The sequence below is a fragment of the Hippichthys cyanospilos genome, chromosome 15 (assembly GCF_059441005.1).
Source record: "Hippichthys cyanospilos isolate Australia breed blue-spotted pipefish chromosome 15, RoL_Hcya_1.0, whole genome shotgun sequence".
Taxonomy (NCBI): Eukaryota; Metazoa; Chordata; class Actinopteri; order Syngnathiformes; family Syngnathidae; genus Hippichthys; species Hippichthys cyanospilos.
In genome coordinates this window covers 10,509,522-10,530,397 of record NC_142383.1, presented here as the reverse complement: position 1 = coordinate 10,530,397, position 20,876 = coordinate 10,509,522, and the positions used below count along the sequence as shown (strand labels likewise).

The 20,876-nt window shown below is 38.8% G+C and overlaps 1 protein-coding gene across 2 annotated transcripts in view; it reads right to left on the bottom strand.

The window, feature by feature from the left end:
• Positions 1-400: 400 nt before the first annotated feature.
• rxraa (retinoid X receptor, alpha a) overlaps positions 401-20,876 on the bottom strand; it is a 99,250-nt gene continuing 78,774 nt past the window's right edge. Inside the window, exons 6-11 of one of the 2 annotated variants that reach the window (XM_088435065.1) lie at positions 19,132-19,316; positions 12,473-12,602; positions 9,604-9,736; positions 6,731-6,822; positions 4,164-4,269; positions 401-3,090 (exon numbers count right to left, since the gene is read on the bottom strand). In XM_088435065.1, coding sequence (XP_088291191.1) covers positions 2,943-3,090; positions 4,164-4,269; positions 6,731-6,822; positions 9,604-9,736; positions 12,473-12,602; positions 19,132-19,316 — 794 coding nt within the window. In that variant the 3' untranslated portion in view covers positions 401-2,942. The remainder of the gene's footprint in view (positions 3,091-4,163; positions 4,270-6,730; positions 6,823-9,603; positions 9,737-12,472; positions 12,603-19,131; positions 19,317-20,876) is intronic. The other variant, XM_088435066.1, reaches the window with a different exon arrangement.

Genomic DNA, 20,876 nt, shown 5'->3' with positions numbered 1-20,876 from the left:
TAGTGCAGTGCTGCTCTGAAATGGAACAAATAAACAAAACACGTCAATACTGTTTATGGTTGTAACTTCCTGCGTAGAAAGAGATGAGGTGATCTTGAAAAGCTAACACCTGCAGTGTTGAGCGGTTGAAAAGGGGGAGGTTGGAATTCACGTCAGTGAGAGGGGCGCAAGGTACGGAAGCATGGAACTGCACGTAAACAGTTTTGACAGTTTTGAATTTGATGGTATGTATTTGCAAGTTCATTTAAAATTATCTGCAGAAAGTACTCCCCCTTGTTATAAATACTGCATTTGTGTGTGTGTGTGTGTATATATATATATATATATATATATATATATATATATATATATATATATATATATATATATATATATATATATATATATATATATATATATATATATATATATATATATATATATATGTTGTTTATGTTTTTTAACCAAGAAAATTGGTAATCTGACCAATCTGTTAATATGACCAACATCAACTCAACCGATTTTTTTTTCCGAACAGATTTGTTTTTAGTGTGCATCCAAATGCATTTGCAAGTATGTTCAAGCATAGTAAGAATATTCAAACACCCATCCATCATATTTGCAGATATGTTTAAATGTACTTGCATATGCAGGCTGTTCCAAAATGTTTGACCCATTTCGTAGGCCGATAATTTTGACACTTTTTGCTAGAATGATCTCAAATTTTTACAGCTTGTGTGGAAACGTTTCATGTTTTTGTGTGTAGCGTTTGGCAGTTCTATTTTTTCAGAGTAAGAAATGCCGTTCAATTCAAAAGAAAAGGAATTTTGCGTTTTAGAGTATGCTCAGACTTAGTCACCGAATGTGCAGGGAGCCTTCACAAATTTTGCAAAGACGGCACCAACTACAAAACAAATGAGGAGTTGGGACCATAAATTTCAAGAAAAGGGATGCTTATGCACACTTAAATCACAGGACGGCCATCAACGTGTGCAGAGTCACAGGCGGCGCTCATATTGAACATTTATGAAAATCTTTCATAGAATCTACAAATATTTGTACTTTTCTTTGTAAATTTAACCAATAAAACTTATGATCTTCACATAAAGTGTATTCAATTTCATTACGATCCATCGAGTAGTTTTCCGAGATATGGGCATTTAGAATAGGGGTCAACCATTTTGGAACATTTATGGTCAAAAGTTTTTTAGACGTTCAAACATTTGCAAATGTTTGAACATGATTGCAGGAATGTTCAAACATATTTGAAAGTATGTTCAAGTGTACTTGCAAATACTGTATGTTCAAGCATGTTTGCAAATGTTTTTAACTGTATTTGCAAATATGTTCGAACAATTTTTGCAAATACGTTTGGACCAGTCAAAATCTGACCAATCTATCAGATAATAAAACCAATATCTTATCCAACTAGATTGGGGGGTAAATAAAACAGCTTGGACTGTGCATTCATAAGTATTTTCAAGTAGGTTTGAATATACTATATTTGAATAAATGTTTGAAACTACGTACAAGTATGTTTGAACATATTTGAAAACTGTACTTCTATTTTTGCAAATATATAATGCTTGTACATTTGAATGTATATGCAAGACACCAAACATAGCTGCAAGTGCATTCAAACGTATTTACAAATATACTCATGCATACTTGTAGGCTAAATGTTCAAAACAGTATTTTTCCCTATAATGCCACATGGTGTTGACTTGCAATCTGCAAGTAAAAAAACAAAGTACATTTATGAGTACAATACTATGCCTGCAGCGCATGATATATATTAGGATTTTTTTCCACAAATGCCATGTATGGTATGCACCTTTTTATACTACAGTAATAATATTATCCCCTGTGCTATTAGGTTGTATATGTTCAAATCTACTTGTGATTATGTTTAAATGTACTCGCAAACACATTCAAATGTATCTGCATATATATTCAAACGTGTTTGCCAGTCAAACATGTTTCCTCCATATTGGGAGTTCCACACTTCCGTAGGTTGGGCGAGCGACTACTGAAATGAGTAAAGGTGACGCTGTTACCTTAAAACGCCTCATTCAGAGTTCACACACCATACCTTTTGTTTTGCAAAGATAAAAAAATAAAGGAATAGAATGTTCAAATGCCAGTTGCCGCTCACGTGTCGTGTCAACTGACAACTGCCTGGCTTCTTCCTGTGTGCACTAAGAACTGTGCAGATTGTACATACATAACATGCCCCCCTCCCCGACCCCCCCCGACCAGCATCTGGAGGTGGATCGCAACATTTTCCTGATTAGGCTGATTCGTAAACTCGCCCTCACCGATGTTGTTGCACAGTGTTGATACAGTAAGACATGGTTGGATTTGTTTTGAACTGGGCCAGACACCTGAGGTTCTTTAACACTTGCAGTCTTTGTAGCACACCTGTTAAGTAAGTTCAACATCCCAGAAAGCTGACACCTTTTTTTTTTTATAAACAACTAGTGCAAGACCTGTTGAGTCCAGTTGGGCAAGGACCTCGAGTTTCTTTTGAGTCAGTCTTGATGAAAAGCAGGAGGCCCAGATGGTCCAAGTATCTTTAAGATTGTCCTACTCACAAGGCAGAAGGTCTCAACATGATGTCCACACCATGTTTTGCGTACACCCTGCAAGTGTTGAGTATGAGGATGTTGAATCATCCTGTCCAGATGGTGGAAAAATGCTAATAATGGCTCAGTACATTGCTTTTGTCTTCTCTCCACCGCATGATGTTGTGAGATATATATATTTATATATATATATATATATATAGTTCTTATTGATAGTACTTTACAAGGTATAAAAACACACCCATTATGAGTTTTTTGTTTCTGGGGGCATTAATGGTGAAAGAGCAAATTGATCACCATTATGGGACATTAAAAAAAAAAAAAAAGACCCTGCTGGGAAAAGAAGAGGAGACAGAAAAGGCTCCATCCTCTCTGCTATTATGTCATTTGATGCGGCGCTTCTAGCATTTCCATGAGGAAGGTGTCGATGGGCGTGTCCCCTATAAGTTTGAAGAAGAACAAGTGTTCCAGACACTTGAGGCCAATGGAGCGCAGTGCTGGTAGCCTCAGCAGCAACTTGGCGAATCTGTCACACAGCCAAGCGATTAAATTAGCAAGAGGACGGAAGGAGAGAGGCGTTCAATATGCATTTTGCTAACATTTATTCAGTTCGATATGACTACAAGTACTGCCCTTATTGCTCTATTGCTGTTTTTTTTTTTTTTTGCCTACCTTATTATTTGCTTGATTATGGAATGTAGTCTGCTTGGGGAAGTGAACAGAATAAGAATGTCATTGTGTGTTATTATTATGCATATGATAATAAAACTCTCAAATCTTGAGGTCCTCAACTCTTGATAAGTCACCGATATGATACCACATTTGATTCATTCAGATTATTTCGAGAAAGACCTAACTTTTCCAAGATAGCAGTTCCCTAAAATGTCTATGAAATCAATGGCATTTGACTTTGTGGATAGTTTCTATCATTTAGCATTATTCTATTTGCCTTTCAGAGCTACTGCTAATTCTACTATGTATGCTGTTTAGCTTCAGCAACAGTTTTGTTATTAAATGGAATTTAAGCCAATATTTTTCTTCACAATAATGTGTTGTACGTACATTCTAGGGCTTGTTAGAACAATGTTGCTGAACAGCTATTGTGTTTGTGAAATAAATTAAACAGAATAACTAATCAATACCAGCGGGCCGCCATGCTGGGATATATCACCATTTTCTCTTGACCCAAATTAACATCACAATTATTGTGATTGCTATATGCGGGATATCGCTTGAACAACTCGGAAAACAGGTTAGCAGACTGCCTGTGTATTGTGAAAATTAGCAAAATGTGTATAGTATGATGCTTTCTGCAACACCTTAGCAAGTTTGAGTTCAAACAACTTATTTATGCAAGTTATTGTTATACCTGCTTTTCGGGTTTGGTCATGTGGCAATTTTGGCTATTGGCAAATATTCCACAAACACAATATTACCACAATATCGTTACTCGTAGTATGCATGGTGCGTTTACTTGCATGAGGATTCTTTGACGACTGAAGGCAAGGTTTCTTTTTCTTTTTTTAATCCACAGCAAAAAGTAATCGGTTAGAAACTCAGCAAGGTCACTTTGACTTTAATATGTAAGTGTTGTCATACCTGCCAGGCTGCTCAGGGTACTTGTGTTTGCAGTAGGCCTCTAAAGACGCGTAGACTTTCTCTCTGAGAGCTTCTACCTCACTTGGGTTTGACAAACCTTTGGAGTCTGAGAAGAGAGAGACACCAATGACAGTTGTAACTCAGAGACGACGCTAAAATAAACGGATTTCTACTTGAGGGGTTACCATTTATTATTTTGGACGGAAGGAAGACTACAGCTATTAAGGTGACAATTTCTCAGCTATAAAGCTGCGGGCTTGTGAAACAAAGATGAAGGGCAGGAGTTTGTGAAAGATAACAAGTTGAGCTTTGACCTCTGTGGGCCTTTGAGGGCCTTGTGCACCTTGCATTCAGTGCAATTAGCACTCCTCTTTAATGACGTTGCTGATTAACATTGGAGATGAACAAAAAAACATTTACCACTAATGGCTGAACTCAAGATGACACACAGTGAGAATGAAGCGGTCTCTTTTTTTTCCTGTCACAACAATCTGGTGAACTCTAATTAACAAGGACCCAGGCAAGGGAGTGAAGTGGGGCCAGCAGGCCCGTCGGAGAACCAAAACAAAAGTGGAACACAGAGGATCAGTGTGTTGTCTGGTGTGGTCTGATCCACATTGGTCTCAGAGGGATGGAGAATCCCACAATGGGTCATGTTGGTGGTTTGGTTTAATGGGTTACTTTGGCGAGGCGGCGTGTGTTTCGTTTGTAACAGTGCAAAACATGGAGCGCAGGTCAGAGAAGTTATCGTGGCAGTCTTCGTTTCTCTAAGCCATTTTGAAGATGTCATTTTGTTTAAAACACAGATTGAAGTGAATTAAAATGTGTTCAATTTCACTTGTTTTAACCAGTACCTGACATCTCAATCCGGGTTACAGATGTTATCACACATTTCTTTTCAAAGGTATAAGATATGGAAGTGTAGAAATGGTAATCTAATTCTGCCATTAGCTAAAGTCATTTCATCTCAAATAATTACATCAACATTTTTTCCTAAAGTTGATGATTTAGTATTAATCTACAGATTTTTGTTTTGTTTGAATAATTGAAGAAACGCTAAAACATAGAATTGGAGGGTCCAATTTCCAAACTTTTGCCTATTAGCGTATAAAAAAAATAAAAAAAATACTACTAAAACTAATAAAAACTAAACAAAAACAAAGCAATAAAAAAACAACTAAATACATAAAAATGAACAAATCTGCTCCAAAAACAGATTACAACTAGACCAAAGTCAAAACAAAATAATAAAAATAAATAAATAAATAATAAATAAAAATTACGGAATTTACACAGCATCATTTTTAACTAAAAAAAAAATGTTATTGGATGTGGAGTCTCAAAATGGATATTTCTTTTTTTAAATGACACTGTGATCACTCCAGGCCAAGTACTCGAAGCATTTGCCTGTGAAAATGAAGTATATTCAGCCTAGGCATGTACAAGGACATTCTGGGAAAAGGAAAAAAAAACAACAACAACTTTGTATTAGTATGTGGGGGCTGTTGTAGCGCTAGTGAAGGCTACAACAGATCGTTCTTTGGAAAATCTTTCGGTTCACAATCAGTACATGGTTAAAAGAACTTTATTCAGTATATGTTTGGATTCTTCCTTTATTGTCCTGTTTAAGTAAGTAACCTATAGACCAAGGGTGTCAAACTAATTTTTGTCGAATTTGTAGCTACAACTTCATTCGTTGGGCCGATAGGAAACCAAGTAAATTTTAAATCACCTGTTAGTGTTATTACTGTACACAACAAAGTGATGGCTTCGAAGTTTTGAAATCAGAAGTAAAGGATATGTTTGTTATATTAATTAAATTAACTGAACAAATTAAAATCATTGCAAAATATCAACATTCTTATTATACACAATAAGTTAACATTTTAGAAATGAGCTCAGCAAGGGTCATGGAAATTGATGTGATTTGCTGCAGGCCACATAAAATATTGTGGCAAGCCGGATTTGGCCCCTGGGCCTTGAGTTTGGCACCTATGCTCCAGATCATTTTGCCAGCACAGAGCTCAACCACTCAGAAGCTATTCGTATCTGAACCAATGAGAGGTTATTGGGATTTGAAATGCTGGTGAGAGGAGAACCTAAAATCTGATTGGCGAAAAGGCTCGTTGGTTTAATGGGCATGTGTGTGGTCAACACCTGCGAGGGAGATATTGATGGCAACACAACAAGCTGAAAACTGATTGAACCCCCAAAGAAAACAAAACAAACAAAAAAAAAACTAATGAAACGAAAAAAGATTACCATGTCATATAAGTAGTTAATGTAGGTCTGTTTCTGATAGTGTGTTTATTTGGTCTTTATCCTTTGACTCATTCCTACTTGTGTTCTCAGTGGAGGACGTCATCGCCTTTCCAATTAGTTCTAATGTGTCTGGGTGTGATAAAATTAACTTTGCTGTCATCCAAAATGGACACAACAATCGACAAAAACGAAGAGGCTGGGTCTCAGGAGGATATAAAGACAACATTATTTGCAATGCCATCATTGAGCAAGAACATTATGTATGACTTGTAGAAAGAGCCGCTCAAGAGCTCACTCATAGTTACCTGGGTTGAAAAGGACTATAGCTCGAAGGCACCCCAGTTCTGTCTTATCCATCTGCATATCCCGCATCTTAGACACCAGCTCTGTGAGCACCCTGCATGAAAGACACAAAAAGGTGGAGACAGAGATGTATGTATGATAGGCGAAAATAAGTCCAACATAAAACATCTCATTTCCTCTCATTAGGCTCAAGTCAATGCAGGTACAAAAGCATGCTAATTGTCACAGCTCCCTCAGATCCTCAGATGTTCAAAGAAATGATTTCATGCAGCTGTTTCATAATGGGAATTTAACAGCCAACTGTGTGCAATATAAAACCAGCAGCCTCGTGTATCTTTGTGTGTGCTAGCGTCTGACATCACTAGAGGGAGTGTCAGCACATCCATTCGCCGGTACTCCTCGCCCTTCTCCGGCAAAGTCACACCCTCTTGATTTTGCTGCTTCGCCACCCCCTCTCTCTTTTTTGACTGGAGTCAATTGTTTCTCTGAGCTCATTGTAATTCAATTTGCTACAAGGAACAAATCAGAAAAAAAAGACCGAGGTATTTATGATAATCAGTCTCATTTAAATGAGGAAGACAGAGAGCGCTAGCGAGAGTGCTTTAGATAAATAAACATTATCAGCTCTGTGTATCTTAAAGCACGCCACACTTATTAGAGAATTGTAATATATCCCGAGGCTGTGACTGCAGATTGTAAAGGGCCTGGACAAGATATTGACAGATGACTCCAACATTGCTATTAATCTGACTGCCAGTTTTATCGCTTATTCAAGGATGATACAAACGGCAAAACACTCACGGGCCATTTCATTGGACACACTCATAAAACCAAATTTCAACACAAGCCGTGCAACAAATAATCGGTTAACAAATTATGATCCGCGTTGATATGTTCAGTATTTTATTTCTCTCTGAGTGAGATTTGAAAAATTGAACGCAGGGTGCCATTGCAAAACTACAACTGGAATTACGGCAGAGCAAAACACTGAGCAGAATTATGGTACTTTTACTCAGATTTTATTATTGGATCGTTTTATATTGTGCAAGGGCACCTAATATTGTGATAGAGATTAAAGCAGCATGTCACCATAGAAAACCACAGGATGCAAATACTTTTTCAGCATAAATCATTGAAAAACACTGCTGTTCAACAGATGCTGCAGCAAGCCTGTGAGATATTAGCCTGTGACAGTTTGTTGACCTAAAACATCAACAGCAGTCACAGGGGAGGTTCCTCTACCGACATGCCCCCCCCCCCCCCCCCCCCCCCCCCCCACACACACACACACACACACTCACTCCTACACCCCCTCACACACACACTCTCCCAACACCTTCAGTTGGGTATAATTAATTCTTCTAACGCACTGGGAACTAGAAAGAGTTTTCAGTGTTTTGTTCATTAGATTAAGACATTTTGAGGAGCTACAGTAAATAAAGTATTTCAAACAACACTATAATCAAAAACATACAGTCCACCCCCCCATGAAAAAAATAGAGGACATTTTAAAGTAAAACAATACAAACAATAGTGTGTAGAAGCGGCTATCGAAAATGGATGGATGGATGGATGTTCTAAAAAGTAACTTCAATACGTTTCCATGCAAATGTTATTTTTTTTTTACAATAACCGTAATAATAGACACACAGTGTTCACTTGTTTTTCATGGTTAATGGGGGCTGAAAACCACCAGCTAAAAGTGAAATCTGTATTATTTATTATAAATATATATATATATATATATATATATATATATATATATATATATATATATATATATATATATATATATATATATATATATATATATATATATGAAAATGAAATATATATTAAAAATGAAAAAAACAATATATGGTTGCACTCATCAAAACGGCTGTTCCCCAAAACACTTATTTCAACACAAAATCCATTCTTCTTTCTTTCCTCAAGAAGACTACACTGACTTGGTAATATTTTCCTCTCCTTCAGCCATTGTGGGTTAAAAAAGCGAGTAGATACAGTATATTTGATTTTTCTGGTAAAGGTCCCTGGGCATGGTTCGAGTGTACTCTACGTACACCGATAATGCAGATCAAGCAAGCTACACAGTGCAGCTTGCTTGATCTGCATTGTGCTGCCTCCCATCTAATCCATCCAATCACAGGGCGGTCATGGCCCGTTTCATGAGGCCTTCTAGCAGGCCTTACTGTCGCCACCTCCTGATCGGATTGGCTCTCGCAACTGTCGCAACCTATTTCAGTACCAGCACCATTCCAAATGGAAACACATTCAAATTCAGTCCTATTCAACCCTATTCATTGAAATCTATGGTAAACATAACATTTTGAACCAAAACAGAACATTTTATAATATCTTCAATGTAGGAAACATTTGCTTTGCACATCTTGGGATATGGCCAGCTTTATGATGCAGATGATCCGTTATGATCTGAAACGCGTTCTTTCCTAGAGTTAATAACTCGATTTTCTTGATGTGTTTGAGAGAAAAATTAAGTGAATTTGAAATATTTTAGTTTGTCTATTTGTCATCCCACTCACCCCACTGATTTATTCTGTGTTTCATCTGTGTCACGATGTATTTTGTTTTTCAGTGTATGCCATTTGCAAAACGTTTGCAAGTAATTTTAATATGGAGCCAAAAAGTACATTCTGGAGTCCAGAATGTACTTGTTGCAAGTTTTCATAAGTCATCTGCATGACTCAGCTGGTCCAATTGGAGCTGAGTACTAGTTGTGCCAAGCATCAGGAGGCTTTGACAGTTTCTTTGAGATTTTTTAATCCTTAATTCAAAACATGCAAATTCGCGCCGCACGGCATAATCAGGCAGGTGATATATGGTTTCATTCATACAAGGCAAAGCTCCCACACACCTGTCAAAGATGGCTCCCACTCCGGCACTGTGGGCGCTGTTGCGGTGGACGTGCAGCCCGGTCGCCAACAGGATCCCGTCTTTGACGGCTATCGAACGATGTGAAAATGACGCAATGAGGAGTTCGTTCCAACCTGCAGCAGACACGATGAGAGGGACTGAAGTAGGGGGGAGAAAACAAGCAAATCTTGGTACAAAAGTTCACATTGCTTTCAGGCTAAATGAAAGTGACAACAAAGGGCGGGAATGGGGGTAGAACTGCAATGATTCAATTAAACGGCATGGTGAAAAGCGCTCAGGGTTCTCAAGCACCGGCATCGGGTTATTACTAAGACATTGGATTCATACTTTCTGAAGAGACAGGCGTGTAAAAGGGATGAACTGTGGCTGCCAACACGATAAAGACAACAGGCTTGATGTGCCAAAGCAGGGGCTTGACACCGAGAGCACCGAAGACACAAGACGCTGATCTTTGAGTGACAGGGCTCCTTTAACAGTTCTGCCTGGCAACACTCGCCTCTTCTCCCCAGAGTTGAGTTTGCTACGAGAGGAGCCGGGTTTCTTTTATCTGTGATACAGCAGAACTAAAGTGGTTATTTATAGAAAACCTGAGAGCTGAGAGGAGACGAGCTCTCTGGAATAATGTCTCTCTCGCTCTCCCTGCTTGGCTGAAGTCTCTCCATCACTTGTGTGAGCGCAGTAGAAAGACTGATGGGAAGATGTTTTTTTTTTTTTTTTAATTTCAGGGGGTGTGTAACAGCATTTCTTTTCCTCAAGGTGGATTAAGGATATAATGGTGTAATTTGGAGCGACAGGCAGCCAACAGGGGCAATGTGTTGGGAGACCCTGAAACACCCTCCTGCGTGTGATGTCGCTGAATGGAGAAGTGACAGACAAGTCACACTGTTAAATCCCTACTTGTATGATAGTGAGCGTCTTCACAAATATCAGAAAGACAATGGTGTTCGTCTCTTGTCTTCGTCGTAGAACACTGAGAGCAACACGTGGCTGTCATCAATTTGAGAACTTGGAAAAAACTGCTAATTCTTCAAATTTCAAGCACTACAACTGGTGGAAACAATTCATGGTGACATTTACAACACGGTCACGGTATTGAAACAAAACAGGCTTAAAGTTTAATAACATCAGATGCATTGCTGTAAATTTGAACGAAAAACTTTAAAACATCTCCTTGGACACTGCCTTTTTTGTGTCCATTGTAGCAGACATTTTTTTTGGGGGGGTGGGGTGGGGCTATATCTTCTGACTCATTTGAGCAACCTTACAACGTCCTCGTGCTTAGTAGAGGGCATTCTAACCTTTTCCATGTTTGATGTGTTTGGGTGGAATGTAATTAAATATGCTGTCCTTCTGAGACAAAATTGACACATCAGTGGACACAAATGAATAGGGTGGTTCTCAGGAGGATATGTGGATTCTTTTAATATGCCCTGAGACATGGCATATCACAAATCTCAACCAGCTCATCCCAAATATGCAGTCAGAAACATCAAATTTTGACCTGTTTAAAAGGTTGCTGCCTTGAAATGAGAATACATTTAAAAGGGAATTCGATTACATATCAACTTACAATAATAAATAACATTTTTAAAACTGTGTATTACATTTGGCTTGCTTTGAGACTAGACTAAACAGTGAAAATTGATATTTTGTCTACAGTTAATACATTTTAACAAGGATTTTATAGACCACTCATGATTGCCTATTAGCCAGTTCAAAAGCAATCAATCCCCAATTCAATCACAAGGGTGTCGATTTAAATAATGTTTATTTACTGCATATAATTATATACTGTTTGGAAAGTAATCTAGATATCGGTAATTTTTATAAAATAAAACCATTCAAGAACTGGCCAGATAAAAGTTGAGTCTGGCAAAACAAAAACAACTAGTGGTATAAATGAATGAATCTGAATTAAATTACACCACAAAATAAATACTGCAAATAAGGATCTGAGGCTACAGCAGATACATTCATGCAACAAATAATATACAAAAACAATCAATGATCACTCGGCAAATTATCCCGTCCCACTTATTCTTTGGGTTTTGTCAGTCGATGTTTGCAAGGTGAGCCGTGATTGGCTGTTGCCTGAGCCCTGAGTACAAAGCCACTGTCCATTAACAGCAAATAAAATCATTTGTTCCATATTAACTTCTTACTGCTGAAAATGGCTAAATACATGTAGTATCCCTTTAAACTAACTGGTATTGAAATGGTACAAAAAAAAGTTAGATGCTGTTGGAAGGCGTTCTAAAAGATTAAACATATATCTGTATTGCTTTTCCACTCATCTAGAATTGAGGTTGGAGAGAGAGAGAGTGTGTGTGTGTGTGTGTGTGTGTGTGTGTATTAGGGGGGGGGCAGTGATCGTTTCCAGCTGAGGGTTGCGGTTTGTGGGAGAGTTACGTTTCCCCGGACAAACGCATCCAGCTGTAGCCATTAAAACATGGCAGATGAAACAAAATGTGGCAAGACGTCCTCTAATCAGTTATATTCCCCTCTCATGAACTTGTTTATAAAGTTCCTGGAACTTTAGAAAGCACCCCCCCCCCCTCCTTTTTTTTTCATTTCTGAGTAGATATATAACACGGTAGTTTCCATGATCGAAACACATATTTTTCTCGAGAATTCAGATTCCGTCTTCGACTTCCTGTGGAAGTTTTCTGTGGTCAAAAACAACCATATACTGAAAATTCAAGCTGGGCTCTCATTGATGAAATAGATGTGTCCCAAGACATCATTTTTCATATGCATTTGAATTATAAAACATATGATCTATTTTTAACTCATCATAATTGCCATTATGACTTATTTAGCTGGCTCATTTGAGTGGATTTTGAACAGACCTGCTCGTAGAAGGATGACCTGGTCGTCCAGTGGCAGCTCAGAGAAGTGGGGAATCCTCTTGGCCCACTCGACCAACGTAAAAAGCTGTTTGTCTGCAGCTTGACAGATATTTGTCACCGGGTCGTTGGGCTGCAAGGAAAGAAAGGCAGACTAAGTTAGATATTTATTTTGCTGACAAATCTTTAGGCTGCAGTGGCATTATGCTTTCAGTGGGTAGTGGTCTAATAAACTTGTTGAGCAGTATTTCGAGATGAACATTGCAGGGCAAAATAAAACAAAAAAAAAAAACCTCTCACAAAGTAGACCTTTTTTTTTTTGGTGACTCTTTAAGCAGATACAAATCAGCTGTTTGGACCCTTAGAGGAGCTCATGAGTCCCCAGCTGACGTTTCACAACAGGGCTGAGGAGCTTTATTGTGATTTGATCTCCAAATTGGTCATGCCTCCTATTGTTTGGATACATCCTCTACATATTGTTAATGTCATCGTTTTATAGGTCAGAAATTAGATATAGACCAAAGATCAAACCAGGCGGTTCTTGAAAGTGGGGCGTATAAAGGTCACGTATTGCCTTGTCCGTTTATTTGGCAAAATAGGAGCCCTTGGCTAGTTTCCATGCAAAAAATGCACACATGAATCAAGCAGGAAAAGCTATCTATTGATTTTAGTTCATTAGAGTTACTCAAGCTATGAGGGGAGATGAGCATAAAAGCTTGGAGAAAGGATAACGCAGATGAACATAGCTATTATTTTTTAAGTAAGCTTTGTAGGACACTGAGGAGGCTTTTATAAAGCCTTTCTTCACTTGGGGAGTTTGATGATGAAATCCCGTTCATGTAAAAGACGCCAACTTTCTTTGCTTTTTTTACATTAATTGTTATTTTTTGCATCTTGGTCCGCAACCTTCCACCACATCACCCATCATGCTAGGTCGTAAGAATTGACTGATGTACAGCACAGATCAAATTAAGGGACAACGTCAATTGTCTAATGTGTTACCGGGACTGCAGTCATAGAATGTTTGGAAAACAAATTAGGAAAATAAAGGTATGTAATGACTGCTTCTAATTTTGCCCATGTCCATGGGTCAGCCAAAACCAAATCATTCAATGGGTTTAACCAAGACGATTTGGGTTTTGAAACTTGGTGTAGTGATAGTTGATAGTTCAACAATAAACACTAACTAAATTTCAATTCAGTCAAAGTGGCCGTTTGGAGTCCATGGTTCGCTGAATGTTGACATTTTTAGCAAAAACAAGCATCACTTTCTTAATTTGAACCGTTATATCTCAGAAATGAAATACTGTTGCAAAGAGAATCCAACAAGAATTCCAGATGATCAGTCAGGTATTTTAATGTATTGATTTTTTGATCAATTTGGCTTTTCATCGATTTGGGATGGAATGCATTATGTTGGGGATTTTTGATCATTATCACTTGAGCATTACCTGAAAGCAACTGAACTTTTAAAACCGAGACCAGAACCGTATGCACAAAAGAGTACTAAACCCGATATTCCGATGCTTTGTTTTCCAACCCAGAGGGAACGTATTATACAGTGCTGAGGTTGTAATGCAACACAGACCCAGCATGCCCAGCTAACTATTATGTAAATCCACTCGAGCAGGCGATTGACGATCCCAAACTCCTTTGCCAATCTCTAATGAGTAATCTGCTGCCATCCTAGGAATACAAACACTTGATATGAACCTCTGGTAAACAAAGACTGAGCACATGCTTTTGTGTATAATTTAAATGGGGCAAGTATGCTTAAGTTCTAAGTATCCCCGTGTGAACCCACATCCAAACATAATCGGCAGAACCTCCCCGGTTTCTTCCTCCAAAGCCTGTTGATCGATTCTAAAAGCTTGAAGGATCCAAACTATCAACTGCACCTCTCAAGAGGAGATTAGTTCAGGATGAAGGAGAAAGCGTCCTTCCACTCGCGTCCTCCTTTTGTAACACACAGACCAGAGACATCTCTGTCTGTCCTCCGTATTCCCTCCCTTCGGTGTGAAACTCACACCGACTGCTCAGTATCACAGAGATGCAGTGAAAACACGAAAAAAAGTTCAAGCAGACACAGAGACGACACTCTTGGAAAATAAAAGTAGTGTCGTATTCTTCGGCGATGGAGTGAATACTGGCAACTCATGAATATTGCAGCATGTGATCTCCTTGGGAGATGTGGACGGTGTAGTTGGGCATGACGGATATCGTGAGACGCTCTTTTTCTCAAAAGCACATAAACACATCAGCTAATTCATTGTAAAAGGGCAGAGCCTGTCGAAACAAAAGGCGAGCACAATGTGTCTTAACTGTGTAACACAATTGAACTTCACCTTACACAAGTTCCGCAGTTCTCGTTAAACACGGCAAGCCTCATGAATGTTGCATGACTATCTTAGCAGTGTTTACACTGACCCGCTTTCTTTGCCTCTGTTTGTGGAGATGACAGGGGAGTTTTCCCGCAGCAATCCTCAGGCATCATATTACAGTCGTCAAATCTCCAAGCAGCATTTAGGATGTCATCTGGTCACAATGGAAGGGCCCCATTGTGAAATGTGAGCGGAAAACCTCCAAGAAGTCTTAATTTCACTACAATTGAGAAAGTCCCGCCATTGCGAGTGACAAAGAGATGTCAAGTTTTAATTAACGGGAGAGGTCTTTAACGGAACTACTAACTAGTAAGGTTGCTCATCAGTTAGGGCAAAAATGCCAGCCATGCACGTTCTCCTATGAAATTTGCATCGCTTGAGGAAAAAGATTTTCCTTTCAGTTTTTCATTATTCTGCTTGAACCCGCCAATGAGAGCGTGATAACAGTGAGAAAATTGGATGCTCACACATCAGCATGGAAATGAATTACTCAAGTGCCCCAATTTTTTTGAGGGGGGAGGGGGGGGGTTGACTCACACATCAGGAGTAGGGATGAATCATCAGTTAATTATCATTAAAATAGCATACTTCCTGCCTATATTTATGTGAGCAGTAGATTTTACAGAAATGTGAACCTACGCCGTTGTGATATCAGTTGCTATAGTTACATATTTGTATGATTAATGTATGACAGTATTTAATTTTTAGATTCCCAGTGACATGTTAGAACATCAAGTGAAAACGTCATATCAAGATGCCAGCCTAATTTCCTTCCAGGTCGAATTTTCCCAGTCTAATGTTGCAGGTCTAGTTTTCCAGGGTTTTTTTTTTTCTTCGGTTTTCTACAGAACGATTTTTACCTCTCCGATTTTATGTCACTTTTGGTCATTTTTAGATAGGGTCCAGCATGTACTCTCTTGACTGGTTTGTTCCTTGATTACTTTCCATGTATTGCTGTGGTTCTTGAGTTAGCCTATTTATTTGTGTCCACTGTAGAGGACATTTGTTTTTAGCGTATAACTTTTGATTTATTTGATCTACCCTGCAAAGTCCTTGTGCGCTCAGTATAGGCAATCCTAGCCTTTTCAATGATGTCTCATGTGTTTGGTGGGATGCAATTAACCTTTCTGTCTTGCTGAGACAAAAAGAACAGTGAACACAAATGAATAGGCTGCGTCTCAGGAGGATATATGTTTTATGTCTGTATTAAAGCTTCAGGTAATTTAAAGGTGTTTTCCTTATTTCCTTCCAGGTCTATTTTTCTGGTCTAGTTTTACAGGGATTTCTTTCTTTGATTTTTTTTTTTTTTATTATTATAAACACATTTATTTCACTTTGGTGACAACCTTCGGCATATAGGGTCCTGTACTTGCTACTGTAACTGGTATGTTCCTTGATTGCTGAATCATCCAAAATAAAATTGATGTCTGACAATATTTAAGCTCTATATAAGTGATAAATAAACCATCAATTCAAACCTACAAGCTGCCACGTCAGATGTCTTCATAGTTCCTTTACAAGTTTAATTTCTGAGTCTAGTTTCCCATGCTTGCAGTGGTTATGTTTGATTTTTGTATACAGAGACTTTCTACATTTCCACTTTTCCTGTCTACTTCTTGATACAACAGCCGCTCCTGACGTGACATTCACATTTGAGAATATCTATGCAGAATTAAACAACAGTAACAAAGCACCTGCAGATTTAGGTACTAAAGTCTCCTCTCCATCTTAAGAAGAGGCCTCTCCTTATCTGACTGGACAAACATTACTAACGCATGTTTAACTTCTGTTCTAGGTCACCATGAGATAAACACACTTTATTCAGCTTGGCCAGACCCCAGCCCTTACACGGTGGTGGTGGCCCATTCATGGTTGTGCACTCATGGCCCGGGCTCTGTGATTAATTACAGCACGGGGCAGTGCTTCTCAATAGAGAGCTTGCTGAGGGGAAGGGGGGTCGGGAGGCAGGGAATGTGACTTGAGTGAAGAGGAGTCCTTGTGGTCAAGACAGCCTGCAAGGCAGTTATTTTGCTAAGGTCCCAAGTCTCAGTTTGCTTAAGTGGACTGTTATCCAAAATTGGTGGCTAACTAACCATGCGTTTTAAGGTACAGCACAGCCTCAAAGGGTTTTTCTTTGTCTTCCCACTGCTGTCATGTCACTGAGCACAGAAAGCAATGTACAAATTCTTTTTAGGAATTATTCACGCTACAATAAAGTACAATGGATCCTCAAAATCTGAATGGCCCTGAGGCCATACTATTAGGAATTTAGCCTAATCGGCACACTTTTTTTTTCTGCCACCCCACATAGATAAATTCTAGTAGAAAGAGGCACCGCAACAAGGTATTTAAATTAAAAGAACAAAAAGTTACAAAATGTAACTCATAGTAACTCATAATTACAGTGTTTAAGACTCCAGTTGCACAAAATACTTTGGTAAGTTAGAGCATTATATTACATTTAGAATTTTACTGTTTACTTTTTTGTTTGACCATTAAGAATAGTAAAATGTTTTTTTAAAAAGCAAGTGCTGAATAATAAACATTTTATGATGCTATAGTGAGGTTTCACGATACTGTATGTACTCGGTCCAATGTAGCATGAACAAGAGCAATTGGAACACTCTAAATGTGATATCTACAATATGTACACAGCAGAATTTTGCCAACAAGCCAATACTGTATATTGTTAAAAGGAAACTGAACCTATTTAGTCATTTTCAACTGTAAAAATTGAAAACAGTAATATTATTAGCATGTGCAATTAATACTTTTAAAGACTTTTTGCTGTCGAATAACATGACTATATCATATGGCACACGTCCCACATATGATCATGGGGGTGCATTGGGGTAGTTTAGACAACGTTATTGGATCGTTTTATAATGTTGTTTACAGTCACTTATGTTTTAACTGTGGAGCAGTTTCTTCTAATTGACCTGAAATACATTCATGCATGCATACATACTGTACATATATACATCGGTTGATCAGTTTCTCTATAAAGGCAAAACAACAACATGCCACAGTAACCCAATGTACCTCTAATGTTTCTGGAAAAAAAAGCCAAAACACACTAAGTGAATGAGTGAGTCAGAGTGTCAGAGCTGACACCCTAATGTCAACGCTCATCTCCCACATGTCTATCCAGCATCCTAAAATAGCTCCATTTACTCACATAACAGCCTTCACATCTCCACTTTCACTTCACAGGACATTTCCCTCCCCTGAAGCAGACGAATCCCAGAAGAAGCCCACCGCTCTCGCACTCTCCCCCACCTTCTTCTTCTTCGGCATCACCTTCCCTCCCTCCTTCACTCTCGCCCTCCTTAGGCTGCTGCACAACTCCGATGTTTCTCATGCTCCAGCAGAATTCCTAAGAAAGCGGAGACTATGCGGGGATGCTTTCAAGAACAGTCTGCCTGTTGTATTATTCATCACTTTTCGTCTCCAATGTGTCAAAGACAGCTCACATGGCCAGCTGTTGCAGAGGGGATACAGGGAGACTGCCAACCAGGGAAGCGTGTACAAGGTGAGCAAGGAGAACGCTCCTGATCACAAGCACTCCTTGTCAAAGGGACTCTACGCAGAAAGGACCTACTCAGACCAAAGGACATATCAACATCTTTCACAGAAACATCGGAATGTGAGCTTAAGAGCTAACCCAACGAAAACAACCACATTCCTTAATTATTTTGCATTCTACAGAGAAATTCTCAATAGTAACTTCAAAAAATCCTCAGCCAAGAAAATATGCAAGAAGAGAAGTAGACTTGGCACTAGACAGTAATTGGAAGGAATTCCAATTCCCTGATGTGCATTCCAAAAATAACTACCCCAGTACATTCATTGATGAATGGCGGTCTACAAAAACACAACTGCATAATTGTAACTGACAGGCTACATAGGAGGGGGAAATGTGTATGATTTTATGCTCTACATAAGGGTAGGCAAATACCAATAGTTTCAGTATTAGGCCAATACTTTGGCCTTCTTTTAAGGTACTAATATCAATACGATCACCAGTTAGAAATACATAGAAATTTGCTATTCATTACATAAAATTTTAAGAAAACGTTACATCAGAATAGCAAGTCTTTCTTTGACTGTATATAGGTTGCCAATCATAAGCCAGATTTACATTTGAGAACACCTGCTGCCTTCTTTTGTGAAACTCCACCAGTTATGAGAGCAGATGATATTGGTAGGGTCATTAGATATGTGGCATAAAGAATAGTGATGATTTACTACACATACCACCACAAATAAAAATAAACTCACTGAATTGGACGGGACTCCGAGGTTGGTGTCGATGTAGGTTTCGGTTTTGGGTTCCACTGCCTGCTCAGCTTCAAGGATCTTCTCCACGGGCATGTCCTCATTGGCGCAGCTGGTCGACTCCACCTCATTCTCACTCTTTTCCTTGGCTCGCTGGCGCTCCTCCTGAACGGCTGCATGTAATAACACTGGTTCCGGTCAACTGCTGTTTATTATTTCATCATTAGTTAAAAGCACAAATATGCTGCCTGGTTGAAAAGATGTCAAAAACCAGAAGTTTAATTTGCTCACTTTTATGAGAACACTATTTCACAGTGATGATGAACTTCTGATTGTCGTATTTAAGTTTGGAAACTTCTTCAAGTTGAAGTGGTCCAAACATATTAAGAGAAAAAAAAAAATCAGCTATTAAAATACTATCCATATCAAGACGGCGACAGTGTGCAGAGCTGTTATTAGGCAAAATTGGTCTATGTTGAAGAATATAGTTAGAAATCATAATTCCATCAATATCTCTTTTTTATAACATCGATAAATAGTGTCGTAAATTCCGGACTTTAAGCCACTACGTTTTGAACCTTGAGCCGTTAAATGTAATGTGGTTTATTGATGACTTGCTTTTTTAATTTATGTAGAGCTTTCAATAGTGACCAATTGTGTTGCGACTGACCAATTGAATCAAATTTATCACAGTGGACCAATGAAATGAGAGAGAGAGAGAGAGAGAGAGAGAGAGAGAGAGAGAGAGAGAGAGCGAGAGAGAGAGAGAAAGAGAGAGAGAGAGAAAGCGAGAGAGAGAGAGAAACACCAAGCACAGCAATTAACGGCCATGTGCTGCTGTAGGACGGACAACTGAGAACAAAAAAATGCAGCTTGAGTTGAGACTAATGAGTAATAAATGCAGCCATCTCTGCAGTGCAGCCTCAGTCTTAGCTCATCAGTAAATGTGCCTTGTGTTACAACAAAAGTGTCTCGGACGGAGTGCAACACTTATCTACATTGCTTGGAGACAAAAACATTTAGTTTAACTCTCTTATCTTGAAGCGTAAAACTCTAGTCCACGATGGCCCGCGTCCTGGATGTTTTCCATGTTTTTCTTTGCAACACACCTGATGCAAACGATCAGATGATTATGAAGGTCCTGCAGAGCTCGCTTAAGAGCTCAGGAAATATCGGTAGGGAAAAGTGCAACTGGATTGTGAGATTCTACTTGTAATTCAAGCTTTAAACAATTGTTTCAAACCTTTTTACAGCTTCCTAGACAGGATATATCACATCTGCAAAAGGCCTTGCGCATACACAGTATTCCTGAACCCACAATGCAAGTAAACACATCCAAGAAAGTTCAGTCATAAATAATTGCTTACAACACTTCAGATCTACATTACACATACACACAGCAATGTGGGAATGCTCATGGACTTATCTCTTTCCTCTCAAAGCCATGTGTTTTGCATGCAGTCTTCCATAATAAACAGCTGGTGCCTTTTATTCACAAATCATTTCTAAACACATAAACAATGTACAGTCTGTCACTGACGTGTGGTCGCCAAACAGTCTCAGCTTCAGTACAACACAAATCAATGAGGACTTTGTTTTGAACATCCTTTTTTTTTTCTTTACACGTCGCACACACTAACTAGTTAGAGCATAACTGTAGTGGTTCTGTCATCTGATTGGCTTGGCGAAGAGACACAGGAAATGGTTTGTGTGCTCAGCAGACAGCGAGACTCACTGTGGGTAAGGCA